At 40.5% G+C, this 17,908-nt stretch overlaps 1 protein-coding gene across 1 annotated transcript in view; it reads left to right on the top strand.

Moving 5' to 3' along the window:
• Positions 1 to 1,554, top strand: part of LOC129707432 (probable phospholipid-transporting ATPase IIA) — a 98,392-nt gene extending 96,838 nt beyond the window's left edge. Inside the window, exon 28 of the mRNA XM_055652461.1 lies at positions 299 to 1,554. Within this exon, the coding sequence (XP_055508436.1) occupies positions 299 to 435 (137 nt within the window). The 3' untranslated portion in view covers positions 436 to 1,554. The remainder of the gene's footprint in view (positions 1 to 298) is intronic.
• Positions 1,555 to 17,908: the final 16,354 nt, after the last annotated feature.

Here is a 17,908-nt window from a genome sequence, read left to right on the forward strand (position 1 = left end):
TAGACCATTCGCACCTTCGAGCCTGCACCGCCATTCAATATGATCATGGCTGATCATCCAACTCAGTATCCTGTACCTGCCTTCTCTCCATACCCCCTGATCCCTTTAGCCACAAGGGCCACATCTAACTCCCTCTTAAATATGGCCAATGAACTGGCCTCAACTACCTTCTGTGGCAGAGAATTCCACAGATTCACCACTCTCTGTGTGAAAAGTGTTTTTCTCATCTCCCCCCTAAAAGACTTCCCCCTTATCCTTATGTTTGTAACTAATGCACAACTTTGGTTTTCTGTTGCAGATGTCTACTTTATCATCACATTATCCTTCCTGTGGAAAGTCTCAGTAATCACTCTGATCAGCTGTCTTCCGCTGTACATCCTGAAATACCTGAGGAGAAAGTTTTCGCCACCGAGCTACTCCAAGTTGACCTCGTAGATTCTGATGTCTATGACCCCACTCCAGTTGGGAATCACGCCCAGCAATTTAGGGAATTTATTTGACGGTTTCAACTACTGATGAACTAAAATGCTACCATAACAGTAATGATCAACTGGTGGAAAACAATTGGGTGGTAAAGATGACCAGAGATGTGACCTGCTGCTTCAGTCATAGGATTTAATGACACCCAGTCAAAAAGGGAAATAATGCACTGTTCAAAAGCAGGAGGCTAGAAAAGAATAGATTAATGGTAGAAGAATCATCAACCTATCGCAGCCAATGAGCCACTGATAAAATCTATGTGTAAATGTGCTTATCTTTATCATTCCTTAATTTTATTTGTGCCATAATCCTAATCTGAGTTTCGGTTATTGATCTCTTTCCATTCACCATGCTTGGTAGTTGGTTACATGGGTGGTGCAGTGGCAGAGTTGCTGCCTTACAGCGCCAGGGACCCGGGTTTGATCCTGTCAGCAGGTGCTGTCTGTATGGAGTTTGTACGTTCCCCCTGTTACCTGCGTGGGTTTTCTCTCACATCTTCGGTTTCCTCCCACACTCTAACGACGTACAGGTTTTGTAGGTTAATTGGCTTGCTATAAATATAAAAATTGCCGCTGGTGTGTGTAGGGTAATGTTAGTATGCGGGGATCGCTGGTCGGTGTGGACTCGCTGAGCCAAAGAGCCTGTATCTCCAAACTAAACAAAAAATAAACTAAACTAGAATGATACATTTTCTTCAGTCTTTCAAGCAACCACCCCATTTTTCTGCCTAATCATTATGGATTGTGCAAACTATGTTTTGTGCATTTTCACCATGGTTACAGAATCGAGAGATACATCTTCTCATTATTGATCTACTAACATTTTCAAGATGGTGGCTCAAATACTATGGGCAAAACATTGTTTATCCACGTGCACTAACCACGTAATGTAGTAGGATTTATGTGTTGCACTTGCCTCTGAGATTCAATACCACTGGTAATGATGTCGGGAAATTTCAGGAGTTCAAGGTACATAGAATACTATATTGCATCTATATCATGTCTGAACAAGGATCCCAACCCAAAACATCATCTATTCATGTTCTCCAGAGATGCTGCCTGAAATGCTGAGTTACTCCAGAGTTACTCCAGCACTCTGTGTCTTTTTTTCGTTGTAAATCAGCATCTGCAGTTCTTTGTGTCTACGCCATACTCCATGTATTACATGTGCTCACAGTGTGAACATCTGATCACTAGAGTGAGTTTGAAGAAACCTGGTATTTAAATTATTAGTCGGGAATAACCATTGGGCGGTGAACATTACCAACAATATAACCAGCTGCTTTAGAATTTATTAGATTTAATGACCAACTAAAAAGGGAATCAATGCAGTTCAAAAGAGCGAGGCCCAGAAAAAAATCCATTGAAGATAAGGGGTCCACTAACATATAAAACAATTCAGCCACTGATGTAAATGTGTGAAATTTTTGGTTCCCTTCCATCATCCCTTTATTTTGTTTGTGAATTAATTACTAAGGAATCTTCTTCACTGACATCAAAATTTAGTTCATAATTTGATCTGTCCGAAGAGTAAATTTCCCTGATTATTTTACTTTATGGACTCATTTGTGTTTTGAATGTGTCAGAGTCTAAACATGCACTTGACAGCAAACACAAACATTTAAACATTCCTCTCGTAGAGAAACAGCATAGCAAATTATCAATATTATTATTCTGTGATCAGAAAGTACTTTTTGAGGCTTTTTTCCGGCTCGGGTCACTCGTGCTTTGCTCACTGAAACAAGGATGTTGATTTGACAATAGACAATAGGTGCGGGAGTAGGCAATTCGGCCCTTCAAGCCAGCACCGCCATTCAATGTGATCATGGCTGATCATAATGTTGCAACAGCATTATTTCTGGCAAAATCATCGCTAAGCCACAACTTCTTGTCATCTCTTTTAACTATGTTTTTGAAAGTTGAGTCAAGGGAGCGCCATTCAGAAAAGTGCTAGTTTCTCAGCCCACCTTTGAGAGTTTTACTTTCACTTGAGGGTAAACAAGAATGGTTAATTTCTATTCATTTTTATCGTAGATTTTTGTTTTAAATTTCAGTTAACTGACATGATAGTTGTGAACCCTGATTATTTACTCCCTCTCTCGGGAATAGCGCAAAGAATGGGGAAGTCATAGTTTCTCTGACATGTAAAACTGCATAGTATTGGTGTATATATAAGAGAACCCATCAAGTCTTTGTTGATTCATTACTATTATAAAATAATTCATATGGATGAAACTAATCTGTACCATCTGATCGGTGTTTGTTTTTGAGCTATTTAAAAAGTTTTACTAACGGGATCAAACTGCATGCTTGTTTTAATGGCTTCCATAAGTGGCCCCTGTTTACTGCACATTGTCTACTGACCGAGAGTTTGCTTTCCAGTTTTATACCCCCTGTGGGCAGTACAGTTTACAGATAATTATCCCTGTGCCCAATGTGGGTAGGATATGTATGTCTGCCTTTTAAATGGATAGGTACATGTAATATGTCTGATGAAAAACTTAATAACTGTATTTATTGAAACATTTCCCGGTTTGGACAACCAAGTATGACTAGATTAAGGCACGTGATTTGAATTTTTAATATATTTGGCAACCAAAATGAACCCATTATAATCTGAATAATGGGGGTTAAGATGTTTACTGTGTATTGTTGTGACTGGGGGAAAAAGAACAATTGAGCCTTAACTTTTTAACTCAACGCTGCAAGCTCCAGACTGTGTCATTGATTTCCACACCAGTTTATTCTGGCAGATGTTGAACAAATAGACGTTTCCATGATTATTTGGAATTTCTCATTGTACAGCAGAAGTCCTGATTTGCTGCACTTGTTTATAGTCTAGATATCAATAATCTGAAGAAGGGTCTCGATCCGAAACGTCACCCATTCCTTCTCTTCAGAGATGCTGCCTGTCCCGCTGAGTTACTCCAGCTTTTTGTGTCTATCTTCAGATTATGAGTCTTCACTTTCAGCAAGGAACCAAGGAGTTTTGGAGTAATTTTTCTGGCCAAATTTCGACGGACAAATATGCATTTAATACAAACTACCAATTTAAGAAGGCATTAGAACTGCAGTCACCTTACAACGAGTTCCAATTTTCCTGTTAAGTCTGAAGCCGCACTTTGGAGAGTGAGAGCAATGAAACATTTTTATAGCCGTCGTCATTACTCGTAGGAACAGGTTTTCAATGAACATTAGTAAAGGCCTGGAGAAAGTTGAATGTTGACCTCAATACCTAGTAAATAATTATGGTGAGCAAAGGAGCCAGGCAGATTAGCAAGTGAGTGTGAATTTAAAAATCAATAATTAGTTCCACAGAATCTTATACTAATTCATTTCAGCAAACCAGCTAAAGTTAGAGTTTCATGCGATGTATTGTAAACCATAGTTTATGATTGGTTTATGAATTGAAAAAATATCAAAAGCTTTTTGTGTTAATTAATTATTGCTGTTTTATCGCGTGGTGTAGACTTGACATCTTATTAGAGCCCATATGTTTTTAAATGTTTTTGTTCCTTCATAACTCCCATCACATTGAATATATTTTACGGGAGATACACATTGCTTCTATTCTCTATCTTTGTGTGCCCTTGCCATTGATTCAGAATCATTATCACTCACAGGAGTTTGTTGTCTGCCTCTTTATTAAGAATCCGATGTCGAACTTCATTTTGTTCCACCTTAGCCATATCATCTCTGTATTTTCCTCTTATTCTTAGCATGAAGTTCACTTAAGTCTCTTTGGAAACCCTTTGAAGCCCATCTGTGTATTCATCAAAATACTGTGAAGGGAAATGATATGGGGTAATGTCACACGATACAGTGTCGCAAGAAATAAGCGCTCAGTTCTAAAAACCCGGATTCTTGCCTAAGGTGTTGATTGTACGGATTTGCATGTTCTCTTTATGACTGTGTATATTTCCGCTGAGTGCTTGAGTTTCCACCCACATCCCTAGAACATGTAGGTTGGTCGCCGTAACTACAAATTGCCCCAGGTAATTGTAGATGACGGGGAAATCAGGGGAAGAGGTGTGAGAGTGATGAAAGGTAATAGGAAATTAAGTGGAGGAATTGGATCCATGGGTTTGCTCTGAGAGCTGGCATAAATTTGAAGGGCTAAATGGCATCCTGAAGGGGTGGCACAATGGCAGCGGTATTGTTGCCTCACAGCGCCAGAGACCTGGGTTCGATCCTGACTATGGGCACTGTCTGCACGGAGTTTGTACGTTCTCCCTGTGACCGCGTGGGTTTTCCCCAGGTGCTCCGGTTTCCCCCGCCACACTCCAAGGTTAATTGGCTTTGGTATAGATTGTAAATTGTCCCTCACATGTGTAGGATAGTGAAAGTGTATGGGAATTGCTGGTCAGTGCAGACTCGGTGGGCCGAAGGGCCTGTTTCTGCACTGTACCTCTAAAACTAATCCAAAACTAAAATGGTGTTAAAAAATAAATAACAATGAACACAGAAAGTATGTAAAGTTCCATCACAGATTATGATCTCTGAAGTATGCAGGCAGATATATTCTGGAAGTTAAACTGGCGAGACAAATTTTCCATGGACATTGTCAATGTGCTTCTTTTTTACTCCTTTGTCTTTGTATTTTGGTCCCAAGGTTTGGTAGCAAACTGTGGATATTGTCCCCGTAGCTTGTCAATGTGTTGGTTATTGTGACTGTACTACTGAATTTCTTATATCCTGCCTTAGCTTTCCAGATCCATGTTACTGTGCTGAAATTTAGCACCATCTTGCATGCAATTGTCTCGCTAACTCCAATAAAAATCTTTGGACATGCTAAACGCTCTGCAAAATAAGTGATCTCATTTGGACACGCAAGCCCTCACCATTTCTGAGAATAATGATGATGAGAAATTCATAAAATTTAGCAGAAACAAAGTAGCCTTCAAATCTACTGGGCACAGCAAAAATATGTTGCACATATACTTGAAATGTAGGTGAATGTAGTTTAAATCGTGGCATGGTGGCGCAGCAGTAGAGCTACTGCCTTACAGTGCCAGAGACCCGGGTTTGATCCTGACTACGGGTGCTTGTCTGTACGGATTTTGTACGTTCTCCCCGTGACCTGCATCGGTTTTCTCTGAGATTTTCGGTTTCCTCCCACACTCCGAAGCCCTACAGATTTGTAAGTCAATTGGCTTGGTGTAAATGTTAAATTGTCCCTCGTGTGTGTAGGGTAGCGTTAATGTGCGGGGATCGCTGGTCGGCGCGGATTCGGTGGGCCGAGGGGCCTGTTTCCGTGTTGTATCTCTAAACTAAACTGAACTAGTTAAATTAAGTGCTAAGCATTTTTTTTTAAATCCTTATTGTGCTGACAAGAAATGAGAACTCCTTAGACTGTGAAAGTTTTTCAGTTGCCAATCAATAAAGACAATATTCCTTTGTTAATATTAACAATGTTAATGGGATAGATAATGTACTGGTTATTCAGCTCCAGTGACCAAAGACTGCTCTTAAAAATGGACCATTTTCATTGATAGCTGATTGAAATGTGCAGGCCATCACCATACAATGCAAGCTATTATTCTAGAATAACACATGTTTAAAAAAAACAAAAAAACATATCAATTTGTCAAGCCCCATTTAGCGTATCCTTCTGGCAGAAAGAACTGGTGAGAGATGAGATGGAATGAACGAGTGAACCTCAAGGGAAAGTCTTGTTTTTAAAGGCCACCCTGTCTTTAGATTATACTCTATGGTAGAAAGGAAAGATTTAGCAATTTAGAAAGACGGAATTATAGTTTTGGTGATAAACCTTCCCAAATTTCTTGATCAAAAGGTAAATGCCAAACAAATTAGCATGTTTTCCATTACTGCTAACCCATAAATCAATTTGTTGAAACTATGAGTTTCATGTATATGGGTAGCTAGTCTCAGACTGTTTGTGTGGAGTTTAACGTTTATTTCAACACCTGTGTTCTGGAGTGATTAAGAAGAATCAAGGATCTGCAGATGCTGGTTTACAAAATAAAGACAAGTGGTGCTGGAGGAACTGAACGTGTCAGGTAGCATCACTAGTGAACATGGATAGGTGACCCGGAATTCTTCAGAGATGCTGCCTGACCCTCGCTTGAGTTACTGCAGCATTTTGTGTCTTTTTTAATTAAATGATTGTTTGCCACAATAATGTGAGAGGCAACCCTTTGTAATCGCATTCAACTCAATCATCTACATGTGGTATTTGTGCAAGGAATTGGGTCATATTAAAGTTCTTGGACTGCTATTGCCTAAAAGGGATTTCTCCGTCCATGGCACCTGTATAGAACAAAACAATGCATGTAGGGGAGGCATACACATTACTTGCTTTAAATTGTGCAAAGTCATCAGGATTGGACATCATAAGTGGTCTAGAAATGGAACACCTTGAGAACCAAGGGGTTAACTCATAAATAACACAATGTTGAAATGCAAGAGGGTTTTTGCTACACTGGTTGTTGGCTAACTTGAAGGTGTACATGTGAATGTTTAATGTAAATGTGAATGGTTAATGCACAATAGTCTGTTCCACTGTTAGAAGACTCCTTCGGATAGAAACTGCTGCTCAGAAAATGTGCACTGAATATCTTTTATTGTTATCTCCTGGTTATTTATTTTGTGTGAGCAAATAACAGATGCAAATATACTCACTCTTCTATTTAAATGGAGAGGGCAGATAAGATCAACCCATTGTCTTCCATCAATTGCCCTTAGATATTTCAATACGACTAGAAATTCCATCTTGTGGTCTTTCCAGCCCAAAATCCTTTAGACTCAAAGGTCTTTTCAAATGCTGTCTTCTGTGGCATTATGATTTCAAAATTAAATCATGTGACCAAGAATATATACAATGGCATGACGTGTACTTTTCTATTGGCTTTACAGGATGGTGTTCTTTAAAAAAATATTGGTCTGTGTTGGTGCTCAGAATGCCAAGTATTGAATCATGATAAATTAAAGTATGGGTATCTCTGAAAATATGCACAAACAATAGAGCTCGATGAATCTGGACACCTTGTGCTTTCAGTTTCCCGGCCCCCTATCCTCCTTAATTTCAATATGTCTTGATCAATATCTAGCTTTGGACTTGATTTCAATGTTGTATTTGCATGTTACTTTATATCCTGTGAAATATTATAGTCGGGTGGGGTGGAAGGCTAGAGTGATGAGGACAAAAAAGGAGGAAATGTTACAAGAGTGAATAGTTTTTGTTCACTGCTTCACTGTTTACAATTAACGGATAGTTCGTAGATGGGGGACTAGGGGGGGAAGCCACAATATACTAAAATTGCAGATTTCTCGGCACAGTGCGCTGTGGTGGAGTTGCTGCCTTACAGCGCCAGTGACCCGGGTTCGATCCTGACCATGGGTGTTGTCTGTACGGAGTTTGCACATTCTCATCGTGACCTGCGTGGGTTTTCCCCGGGTGCTCCGGTTTCCTCCAACACTCCAAAGACGTACAGGTTTGTAGGTTCACTGGCTTCAATGGAAAAAAAATTGTAAATCGTCCCAAGTGTGTAGGATAGTGTATGGGGATCACTGGTCTGTGTAAAATCTGTGGGCCAAAGAGCCCGTTTCCACACTGTACCTCTAAACTAAACTAAGACTGAGATGCAGCATGAGAGCGATTTGGAACTTCTGCCCTAAATTATTATTTAATTGGATCCTTTTGCTTATCCCTCGCTGACAGGGATTTGATCAATAAACGCTGGTGTCATTGTGTTTGGGTGTGGACTTTTAGTGGCTCCACTAAAATGAATCTTTCTCAAAAAGTATAAATTCTTCTTATGCCTAAAAATGATCTGGAACTGGATTCTGATTAGTCAGTTCAATTAAGTTCGGTCGCCTCATATTTGAGACCTGGAATTTGCCAAATGATTAATTAAAAGGAACAAAATGATTGTTTAGTCCTCAAAGGGCTGACCATTGTGTAAAGTGTGTTTTGCAAAAACAGAAATAAATGTTGTGTGAACATGGTGTTAATTGTTGTTTAGTGTGCTATATTTCACTGTACACGTGACAATAAACAGACCTTTGAACCTTTGAATACTATGCTCCTCTTAGAGCAAAGAAAATGATAATATGCTACACGGATGATAATAAAAAACAAATTTATGGGAGTTTGCTTTCAGCGGCACTGCGTATGGTTTTAGGTGAATGACTGACTCCCTGCGATTCCCTCCCTGCAGCAGGAACAGAGTTACTCTTATCTGAATCTTCCGTATTGCCTGTTTACAATTAGCGGATAGTTCGTAGATTGTTTTTGAGCATTCATATAAAGAAATATTTCTGCCACCATTTGTGCTTTGAAGGCCAGCCTGTAGTATGAACATTTGACCAACATTTGGGTGGCACGGTGGCACAGCAGTAGAGTTGCTGCCTCACAGCACCAGGGACCCGGGTTCGATCCTGTCTACGGGTGCTTGTCTAGTCGGAGTTTGCACGTTCCCCCCGTGACCTTTGTGGGTTTTCTCCGAGATCCCTCGTTTCCTCCCACACGCCGAAGACGTACAGGTTTGTAGGTTAATTAATTGGCTTGGTATAAATGTAAATTGTCCCTAATGTATGTAGGATAGTACTAGTGGGTGGGGATCGCTGGTCAGCGTGGGCCGAAGGGCCTGTTTCCACGCTGTATCTCTAAACTAAACTAAACTGTTGCCCTTAGACATTTCAATGCTACTCCAGAAATTCCATCTTGTGGTCTCTCCAGACCATGCTCACTTAGTCTCAAACGTCTTCTCAAATGCTCTCTTCCGGGGACATTAATATTTCATTCATGTGACCCAAGTATATTTACAATGGAACTGTTAGTTTTTAGAATAATTTGAGATGAGCTGGACTGGTCAATTTTACCATCCAAAGCAGGATTAGAATAACAGCCAAACATGGAATTTAACTACATTGTAAACAAAATACAAAGTTTTGAACAGATTAAAAAATAGATCATTTTTAAGTCAAGATCCAACAAAATTAAAATACACTTGCTGGTCACCTTTGATAGCACGATTCATAAAACACTTTCAATCTTACAACATAGGTCAACATGCTCACTGTGGCCTAGTCCAAAAACATACATTTCAGAGATGATGAGAAAACTAAAGACACCAATCAACAAGCCCTGGTAAAACTGAAGTGAATGGGCATTAAGGGTAAAAGACTTGCTGAAGATCAGTTATTCTGAGCTGGAACATCACTGCAGGAGTTCCAAGTATGTTAAGCTGCTTCTTCAATGACTTTCCGACTGTCATATGTTCATGTGATAGCGGCAGAATTAGACTATTCGGCCCACCTAGTCCACTCTGCCATTCATTCATGGCTGATCTATCTCTCCCTCCTATCCACATTCTCCTGTCTTCTCCCCATAACCCCTGACATCCGTACTATTCAAGAATCTATCTCTGCCTTAAAAATTTCCATTGCCTACATATGTTGATAGAATGGAGTGGCTGGGATTGTATACTCTGGGATTTAGAAGGATGAGAGGGGAGCTTATTGAAACATATAAGATTATTAAAGGTTTGGACACGCTAGTGGCAGGAAACAACTTCCCGACGTTGGGGGAGTCCAGAACCAGAGGCCACAGTTTACGAATAAGGGGTAAGCCATTTAGCACGGAGATGAGGAAAAACCTTTTCACACAGAGAGTTGTGAGTCTGAAATTCTCTGCCTGAGAAGACGGTGGAGGCCAGTTCTCTGGATGCTTTCAAGCGAGAGTAAGATATAGGATATAGGAGTCGGGAGGATAGTGAGAAGGCAGGAACGGGGCACTGAATGGGGATGATCAGCCATGGTCGCATTGAATGGCGGTGCTGGCTCGAAGGGCCGAATGGCCTACTCCTGCACCTATTGTCTACTGATAGGGTGAAAGGTGAGGATGTTTGCCAATGATTTCATAATCTCAATTCCATTTGCAACTCCTCATTAAATGAACTAACCCATGCCTGAGTTACACCCAGATCTTCCCACTGGACTTTCACCTGGATAGATCGGAGCAACTGTCCCTTTAGGTAGGTTTTGGCATTGATGCTTCACTGTGCTTCAACTGTATGTTCAGATCCAAAGACAGGACAGGGAAGTCATGAGGAACCCACGATGGCTGTGACTACATCCAGGTCCAGCAGGTGGGTTGCAGGTCGACAGCAATGTGGCAGTTAGTGTGTGGCCTGCTGACCAGTGAGACTGGCTCTGTGCTTGTGCCCTGGGTTTATGAGACCAGAGCACAGACTGAGCCCATGGGAGTGAAGGGAGCTGACGGATGGGCTTCATCGAGTCCCTGAATAGAGTTTTGGGTTGGCCGTGGTCAGACTAGGTTTTAATTTTATACCCAACCAGACTTGCACTAGGCACGTAGTCCTAATAAAAGACAAATATTTGTTTGTTGGTTACAGTGACCACACATTCTATCTAAATCCAGGGACTCATCCAAATAAATAATATGTATGAAGAAACTGAAGATGCTGGTTTACGCCGGAGATAGACACAAAATGCTGGAGTAACTTCATGGGACACAAGGCATCTGCGGAGAAAATGAATAGGTGACGTTTCATGTCGAGACTCTACAAGTGACATGTGGGAATGAAATGGGTTGGGGTGAGGAGTTTGTTTAAAAGAAGATTAGATAGTAGAGAGGGGAAGATGAGAATGGGTGGTGCAGCGGTAGAGTTGCTGCCTTACAGCGCCAGAAACCTGCGTTTGATCCTGGCTACAAGTGCTGTCTATACAGAGTTTAATGTTCTCCCCATTGAGGGATTTTCTCTACGTTCTTCTGTTTCCTGCCACACGCCAGACGTACAGGTTTATTTGGCTTCTGTAAATTGTAAATTGTCCCTAGTGTGTAGGATAGTGCCAGTGTACAGGGTGATCACTGGTCAGCACGGATCCAGAAGGACCTGTTTGCACGCTGTATTTCTGAAGATACACTATATTGTATCTATGTCAATAAAATAAAACAAAATACGAGCCAAGTCGTGTCTCCTAGTCTGGGAAACATCACATCACCACTTTGCACATACTTTCTTCCTCCACGCTCTCTTGTGCTCTTCCCTTCTTCACTCCATTTCTTTCTTCCCCCACCTTTCTGTCTCCCGCCTTTTCTCACCCTCCCTCCTCTCTTTTCCTCTTACCTCTTTCACCCCTTTCTATGGCTGTTCTCTCTGCCTCTTACCTCCCTGCTCTCACTCTCTCTTCCTGCCGCCTTCTCTCTATCACTTTTGTTTCCTCCCGTTCTCACAACCACCCCCGCCCAACCATTTCTCAGGTCCCCTGAGTCACCACTGTAGAAATAGAAACCAAACTCCCACCTCCAGCTCAGCATGTTGGTAGGGTCAGGACAGGGAGCGTTGTGCCTTCAACCCTGCAACTCAATTCAGCACAATGCATAGAGGCAGAAATGTTGCAGTGGGCAACAATAATGGTGACCTTGTGGAGGGAGTGGAATCAAGACAGCAGGTCAGGGAAGGGAAATTATCTTGGCAACCAGCATAATTCTTATGATCGACGCAAAAAGCTAGAGTAACTCAAGGGCCTGTCCCACATTCACGACCTAATTCACGACCTCTGTTGAGTTTACCCTTGACATACTCGCAGCGTGGTTGTCACGAGGTCGTAGGAGGCAGTGATGCTAGTTTCCTGAAATAAAGTAGGTCGGGGTGTTTTTCTAGCCTGACGAAAAATGTCCACGAGTAAAAAAGTCGTGAATTAGGTCGTGAAAGTGGGACAGGCCCTTCAGCAGCACAGGCAGCATCTCTGGAGAGAAGGGATAGGCGACGTTTTCTGTCGAGACCCTTCTTCAGACCCATGAATTGAATCACTTTAGAGACATTCCTTAGCTAGGAAGAGAGAGAACTTCATATCAATACAATGGCCTGAATTCAGAGACATGTAGTCTCTGTAAAATGATGTCATGTTTGGAATCAATGCTAACTGAAATGAATTACTGAAGCTAATTAATTAAAGTTACCAGCAAATTAATTTGGCATATATTAAAATTCTATCTAAACAGCAAAAGTAAGATGAAAAATAAAAATATAAAAAAACTGCAGATGCTAGAAATCTGAAATAAAATCACAAAATGGTGGAAAAGTTCAGAAGGTGAGGCGGTATCTGTGGGGAAAAAGAAACAGGTGACGTATCAGGTCGAAGATACTTCATCAGTTCAGACATTGCTGACCTGCATTTGTCCAGCAATCTCTGTTGTCATTTGAACTATGTACTTGGAAATGTGACTTTATAGTTTACATTTTGAGTGTACAATTGTTTTTTTTTGCTTTAGATGAATACATTAGATTATTCCAAATTATTCCTGAATACTCTAAAAGGGATAACTACTTTAAAATTTAAATCTTGGTCTCTTTATATTCATCATTCGACTTCAGCAATTCCTCAGTTAAATATACCATTAGCTGAGTGAAAAGGAAAAAATAACTTAATGTCCCTTATAGATCATCCAAAATGTTTTACAGACAGGGGCTTGATTTAATGTCTTGTCTGAAAGACCTTGCAATACTGCAGTGAAATGTCAATCTGGACTTTTCTTTTCAAGTCTCAACTTGCCCACACCAGCCAACATGTCCCATCTACACTAGTCCCAACTATCTGCAGTTGGCCCATATCCATCGAAACTTGTCCTATCCATGTACCTGTCTAAATGTTCTTTAAATGTTGCAATAGTATCTGCCTTAATTACCTCTTCTGGCAGCTCGTTCCATATACTTACCATCCTTTGTGTGAAAAAGTTACCGTTCAGATTCTTATCAAATCATTCCCCCTCACCTTAAAGCTATGTCCTCTGGTTCTCAATTCCCTTGCTCAAGGCAAGAGACTCTATGCATCTACCTGATCTATTCCTCTCATGATTTGATACACCTCTATAAGATCATTCACCTCAATAAGATCTACACACATTTGTAAGATTTTGTCCGACTAAATATTGACAAGCCATTGTTTCGGTCCTCAAGCCATTGTTTTCATACTCAATAACTCCATCCCCCTCACTGCTATTCGCTTGAAACTAATAATAATAATAATAATAATAATAATGGATTTTATTTATTAGCACCTTTCAGGACTCTCAAGGACACCTTACAGTCAAAACAAGCATGAAACAAAACATATACAGCAACAATACACAATTCGGAGAAACTGATTCAGATCTTCTTTCGTGTCCATTTTCCATGTTTCAAATGTTGACATCGCTGTCATCATCCATCCTGAAAAGGACGCAAACTTCGGTGACAATCAGTGGGAGCCATCACTTGTTGATGGTGGTAACAGAATTAGCTCAGGATACTTCCAGTTTCCAGCCCTGTGACGTGGACGAATCTAATCTATGGGGCCAGATTAGATTCAGATTCAGATTATTGACAATCTTAATGTCAAACCTGACTTCATGTTGAATTTCTGACCACAGATCTCAGTGATTGCTACAAGTGCATGTTTCCTACTCTGTAGCATTTTCCAACTTCATTGATCTGGTGCTGAAAACATCAAGCATACTTTAGTTGGTCCTAGATGTGATGGTTTCAATGCCAAACTCTTTCAATGTTACCCTCCATGTATGTAAGATAATCTAAAGCTCTAGTGTCTTTGTCCTGACTTCCCATTTAACCTTTTACTTGGATCCGGGATAAGAAATCCTCAGTTTTATAATTCTCACCCATTTGTTTTCAAATTCATCCAAATAAATTGATTCTCTGATTTCTCCCCCAATCCTAGACTCCAAAAAATCCACATTTGACCAATTTTGTCCTCCGGACCATCGTTGATTTTTTATCAATCTGCTATTGGCAGCTGCGTACTCAGCTTTCACAGTTCTTGAATCTTTTATCTCTCGCTGGTGCTCTAAAATGTTCCTTGAAAACAATTTTTCGGTTCTTTGACATGATCTCTCCCCGTGTGGTTGGGTCACATTGATTTATAATGCGGCTGTACAGAACCTAGAGAGATGTTACTGCATTTATAGTGCAGTATCTTTTAGAAACCATCTTTTAGAAATAAGTAATTATAATTTTAATAATTCCCAATTATTATGTGGATTTCTGGAACTTAATTTGAAATTTGCTACTGCCATTGGTGTTTGTTTGTCAATATTTGTCTTCATCATCTTTATGCCATGGTGGTTGGTTAATTCCCCATGTCCTACGTGGAGCCAAACAATGAGTGTACATTGAATGTGCTGTTAATTGAAAGCGTTTGGCTGGTTGGTCTCTCCTACAGAATGTATTTATGGTTTCTATTAATTCATTGCTGCATGTCTAAATGAAGGAGCAAGGAACTGTAGATGCTGATTTATTTAAAATGTCACAAAGTGCTGGAGTAACTCGCAGCAATACGGTGGCGCAGCGGTAGAGTTGCTGCCTTGCAGTGCAAAAGGCCCGGGTTCGATCCTGACTACGGGTGCTGTCTGTACGGAATTTGTACGTTCTCCCCGTGACTGCATGAGACTTCCCTGGATGCTCCGGTTTCCTCCTATACTCCAAAGACGTACAGGTTTGTAGGTTAATTGGCTTGGGTAAAAAAATGATTATCCCTAGTGTGTAGGATAGTGATAGTTTGTGAAAATCAGTGGTCGAATCGAGCTAAGTGGGCCGAAGGGCCTGTTTCTGTTTGTGTATCTCTATCTGTAAACCTCGGTCCTGACAAAAAGTCTCAAATGTGAAATGCAAACTCTTTTTCTCTTTCCACAGATGCTGCCTGACAAACTGAGTCTCTCCAGTATGTTCTGTTCACATTCCATTTCTAGCATCTGACAGTTTTGTTTTTCGCTACTCAGGTACATGCCATTAAAGTAATTGTGATTGCTTCTGTTTGTATATATTTAATTTATTGTTAATTGCAGGATTAATTGTTAAACCCTTTTTGTTAAACAATTGTTAACTGTTAAAAAGGATTCACTGTTAATCCTTCCCTTGATTCCTTTATGTTATAGAAATTGTTAGCTATCATCATTATCATTATATGTAAGGACTAAGAAACATTAGGTTTCTGGTAATTCCTTACTCCATATTGTGAGTGCTTTCTCCATTGTTCAGATTGTGGTGGGTTTCAACAGGGTTTAATTTCCTGCATGGTATCTGGTGAACGGTTTTCAGTTTCCATTCCTTCTGTAAGAATCACAATTAAATCAGCAACTGATTGCTTATCTTTGAAATTAAATTTGACTCAAATATAAACTGAGTCTCAGTACAGTTATCGGAGTACTTCCCCTTAGGAAGCAAGGGAAATTTAAAAGACAATTGTGCCCATTCTGCAGATGAGGGAAAGGAAATTAGTCACTTACTATTAAACCATGCAATCATATTTTATCAGTTTTGAGGGATATAGATGATACTGGATTTATACAATGCTGTAAAAGTTGTACTCTGTGTTCTGTGGTTATATGCCTCAAATATAGTTCTTGGAAAATTCACACTGAAACAAATACGCAGATTAGCCTGAATGTATCTGTGGGTGGAACATTTGCAAACAGATTTTAGTTTAAATAATACACGTTTGGTACTCATTTTATCATCAACTATCTGATTTCCCCATCAGCAGCAAACAATACTTAAGATTATTATCATGAATTTCTATGCTTTAAAATCTAATTGGATTTTTCTCACATGAGATCTGCCTTTCCAGTTATATTCAGAATTTGCTCTTGTCATTGTTTGAGCTGACTTGAAAAGGCACAATTGGAAAGGGCACTGAGTGTCCATGGCAATCCATTGCCCAGACAGTCACTTCTAACTCAAAACATGGCAGACGCCATCCTGGTAAAACTATTGGAATACCAAGGGTTAATTTACACTGGAGCAGGGCATTGTCGTATTGATCAGGTGCACAGATGAGGCATAGATAGGGTAGAGAGTCACAACCTTTTTTCCAGAGTTAAACGTACGGCAGGGTGGTGCCACCGTAGAGTTGCTGCCTTACAGCGCCAGAAACTTGGGTCAAATCTGACCAAGGGTGCTGTCTATACAGAGTTTGTACATTCTCCTTGTGACCGCGTGGGTTTTCTCCAGGTACTCCGGTTTCCTCCCACACTCCATAGATGTAAGCGTCCATTGGAATTATATAAAGCAGATCATTTCCCAGTCTTGTGCCAGCTGTTATGTTGCCTATGATACCTTCATTCGATGAGTTTGTTGAGATCGAGTTCCACCAGCAGTCTGGTTTTTTTATAGTTCATAATCTATTCTGGTAGCTGGTCCTGTCTGGAGGTTGAACAGTTGTGAAGATCTGTGGCGGGAATCTGTCGCTGGCCAACCATACATGACCCTTACCACTAACCTATCAGTGAAGAAGATGAGGATTACCAATGCATTGAAGAGCAAGAGAAAGTGTGGAAGAGAACAAAGATGAAGGGAGGTGGTAACTGATCGACCTCTCTCTCTGTCTGGGCTGCAACAAATCATTTATTAGAGGTATCAGTAAACTCGTCTGAATTCCTCTTCCACACAAAGCATCACAATGTTCACCTGCCCTCTGTCTCGTGTCATTGTCCGTGAGGCCACAATGCCAAAATAAAACCAGCACAAAATAAACATCTCAAAACTAATTTATAAATTAACCCATGCCAATACTAAACTGAAACTAAGCTCTTTGTGGACTTCTGTAGTGCCTATCCTGATCCATGCATCCTTGTCTGTTCTCATTCTCTTATGCTGGAGGAGGCGAGAGGCAAAGGAAGCTCTCAATGCACGCTGGGCGTTGTATTTGGAAACGTCAAGTGGACAGGGCACAAGTGTTTGGCAAAGCAGGTGTGTCCTCTATGCTTGATCTCAATGATGTAGAAGAGACCACATCAAGAGCACCAAAGGTGAAGTTGGAGAAGGTGCATGTAAACTTCTGTCTCGCCTAGAAAGGCTGTTTGAGTCTCTGAATGGAGGTGAGGGCAGAGGTGTAGGTACGTGTTATGGTTGCAGGGGAAGGTGTCTGCAGTTGGAGAGCGTTGGTGGGGAAGGATGAGTGAAGCAAGGAGTCACAATGTGAGTGTTCCTTGCAGAAAGCAGAAAGAGGTGGGAAGGGAAGAAGTGACAGGTGGTGGGATCAGAGGCTGGTGAGGTGAAAGTGTCTGGGGAACGGAGGCGATAGAGTTTGCAGAGAATTTTCACATGTCTCTCCCTCTTGCTTTGTTAAAATAATTGTTTTAATGTTTTCCTGCCAAACTACAGCCAAGTGTTCGCTATAATATTTTGAAACATAATCTTATGATTAGATTTGTTGCCCGACAAATGAGACAATTCAGCAACTCTCACAGAAAGTTTACCCCCAACAGATTCAGTCTGCAGATTGTGGTGAGATTCAGTACAATAGTGTTCCGAAACATGTTTTTTCAGTAGCTTGGGAGATTTAAGACATTAATGAGAGCATTTTTTTAAAACAATAATTATATAAAATGTTTAATCACATTACTGTGATGTTGTTTGGAGTTGATATTGAAAGCATCTTGAGCACTT

Source organism: Leucoraja erinacea, chromosome 21 (assembly GCF_028641065.1).
Source record: "Leucoraja erinacea ecotype New England chromosome 21, Leri_hhj_1, whole genome shotgun sequence".
NCBI classification, from domain to species: Eukaryota; Metazoa; Chordata; class Chondrichthyes; order Rajiformes; family Rajidae; genus Leucoraja; species Leucoraja erinaceus.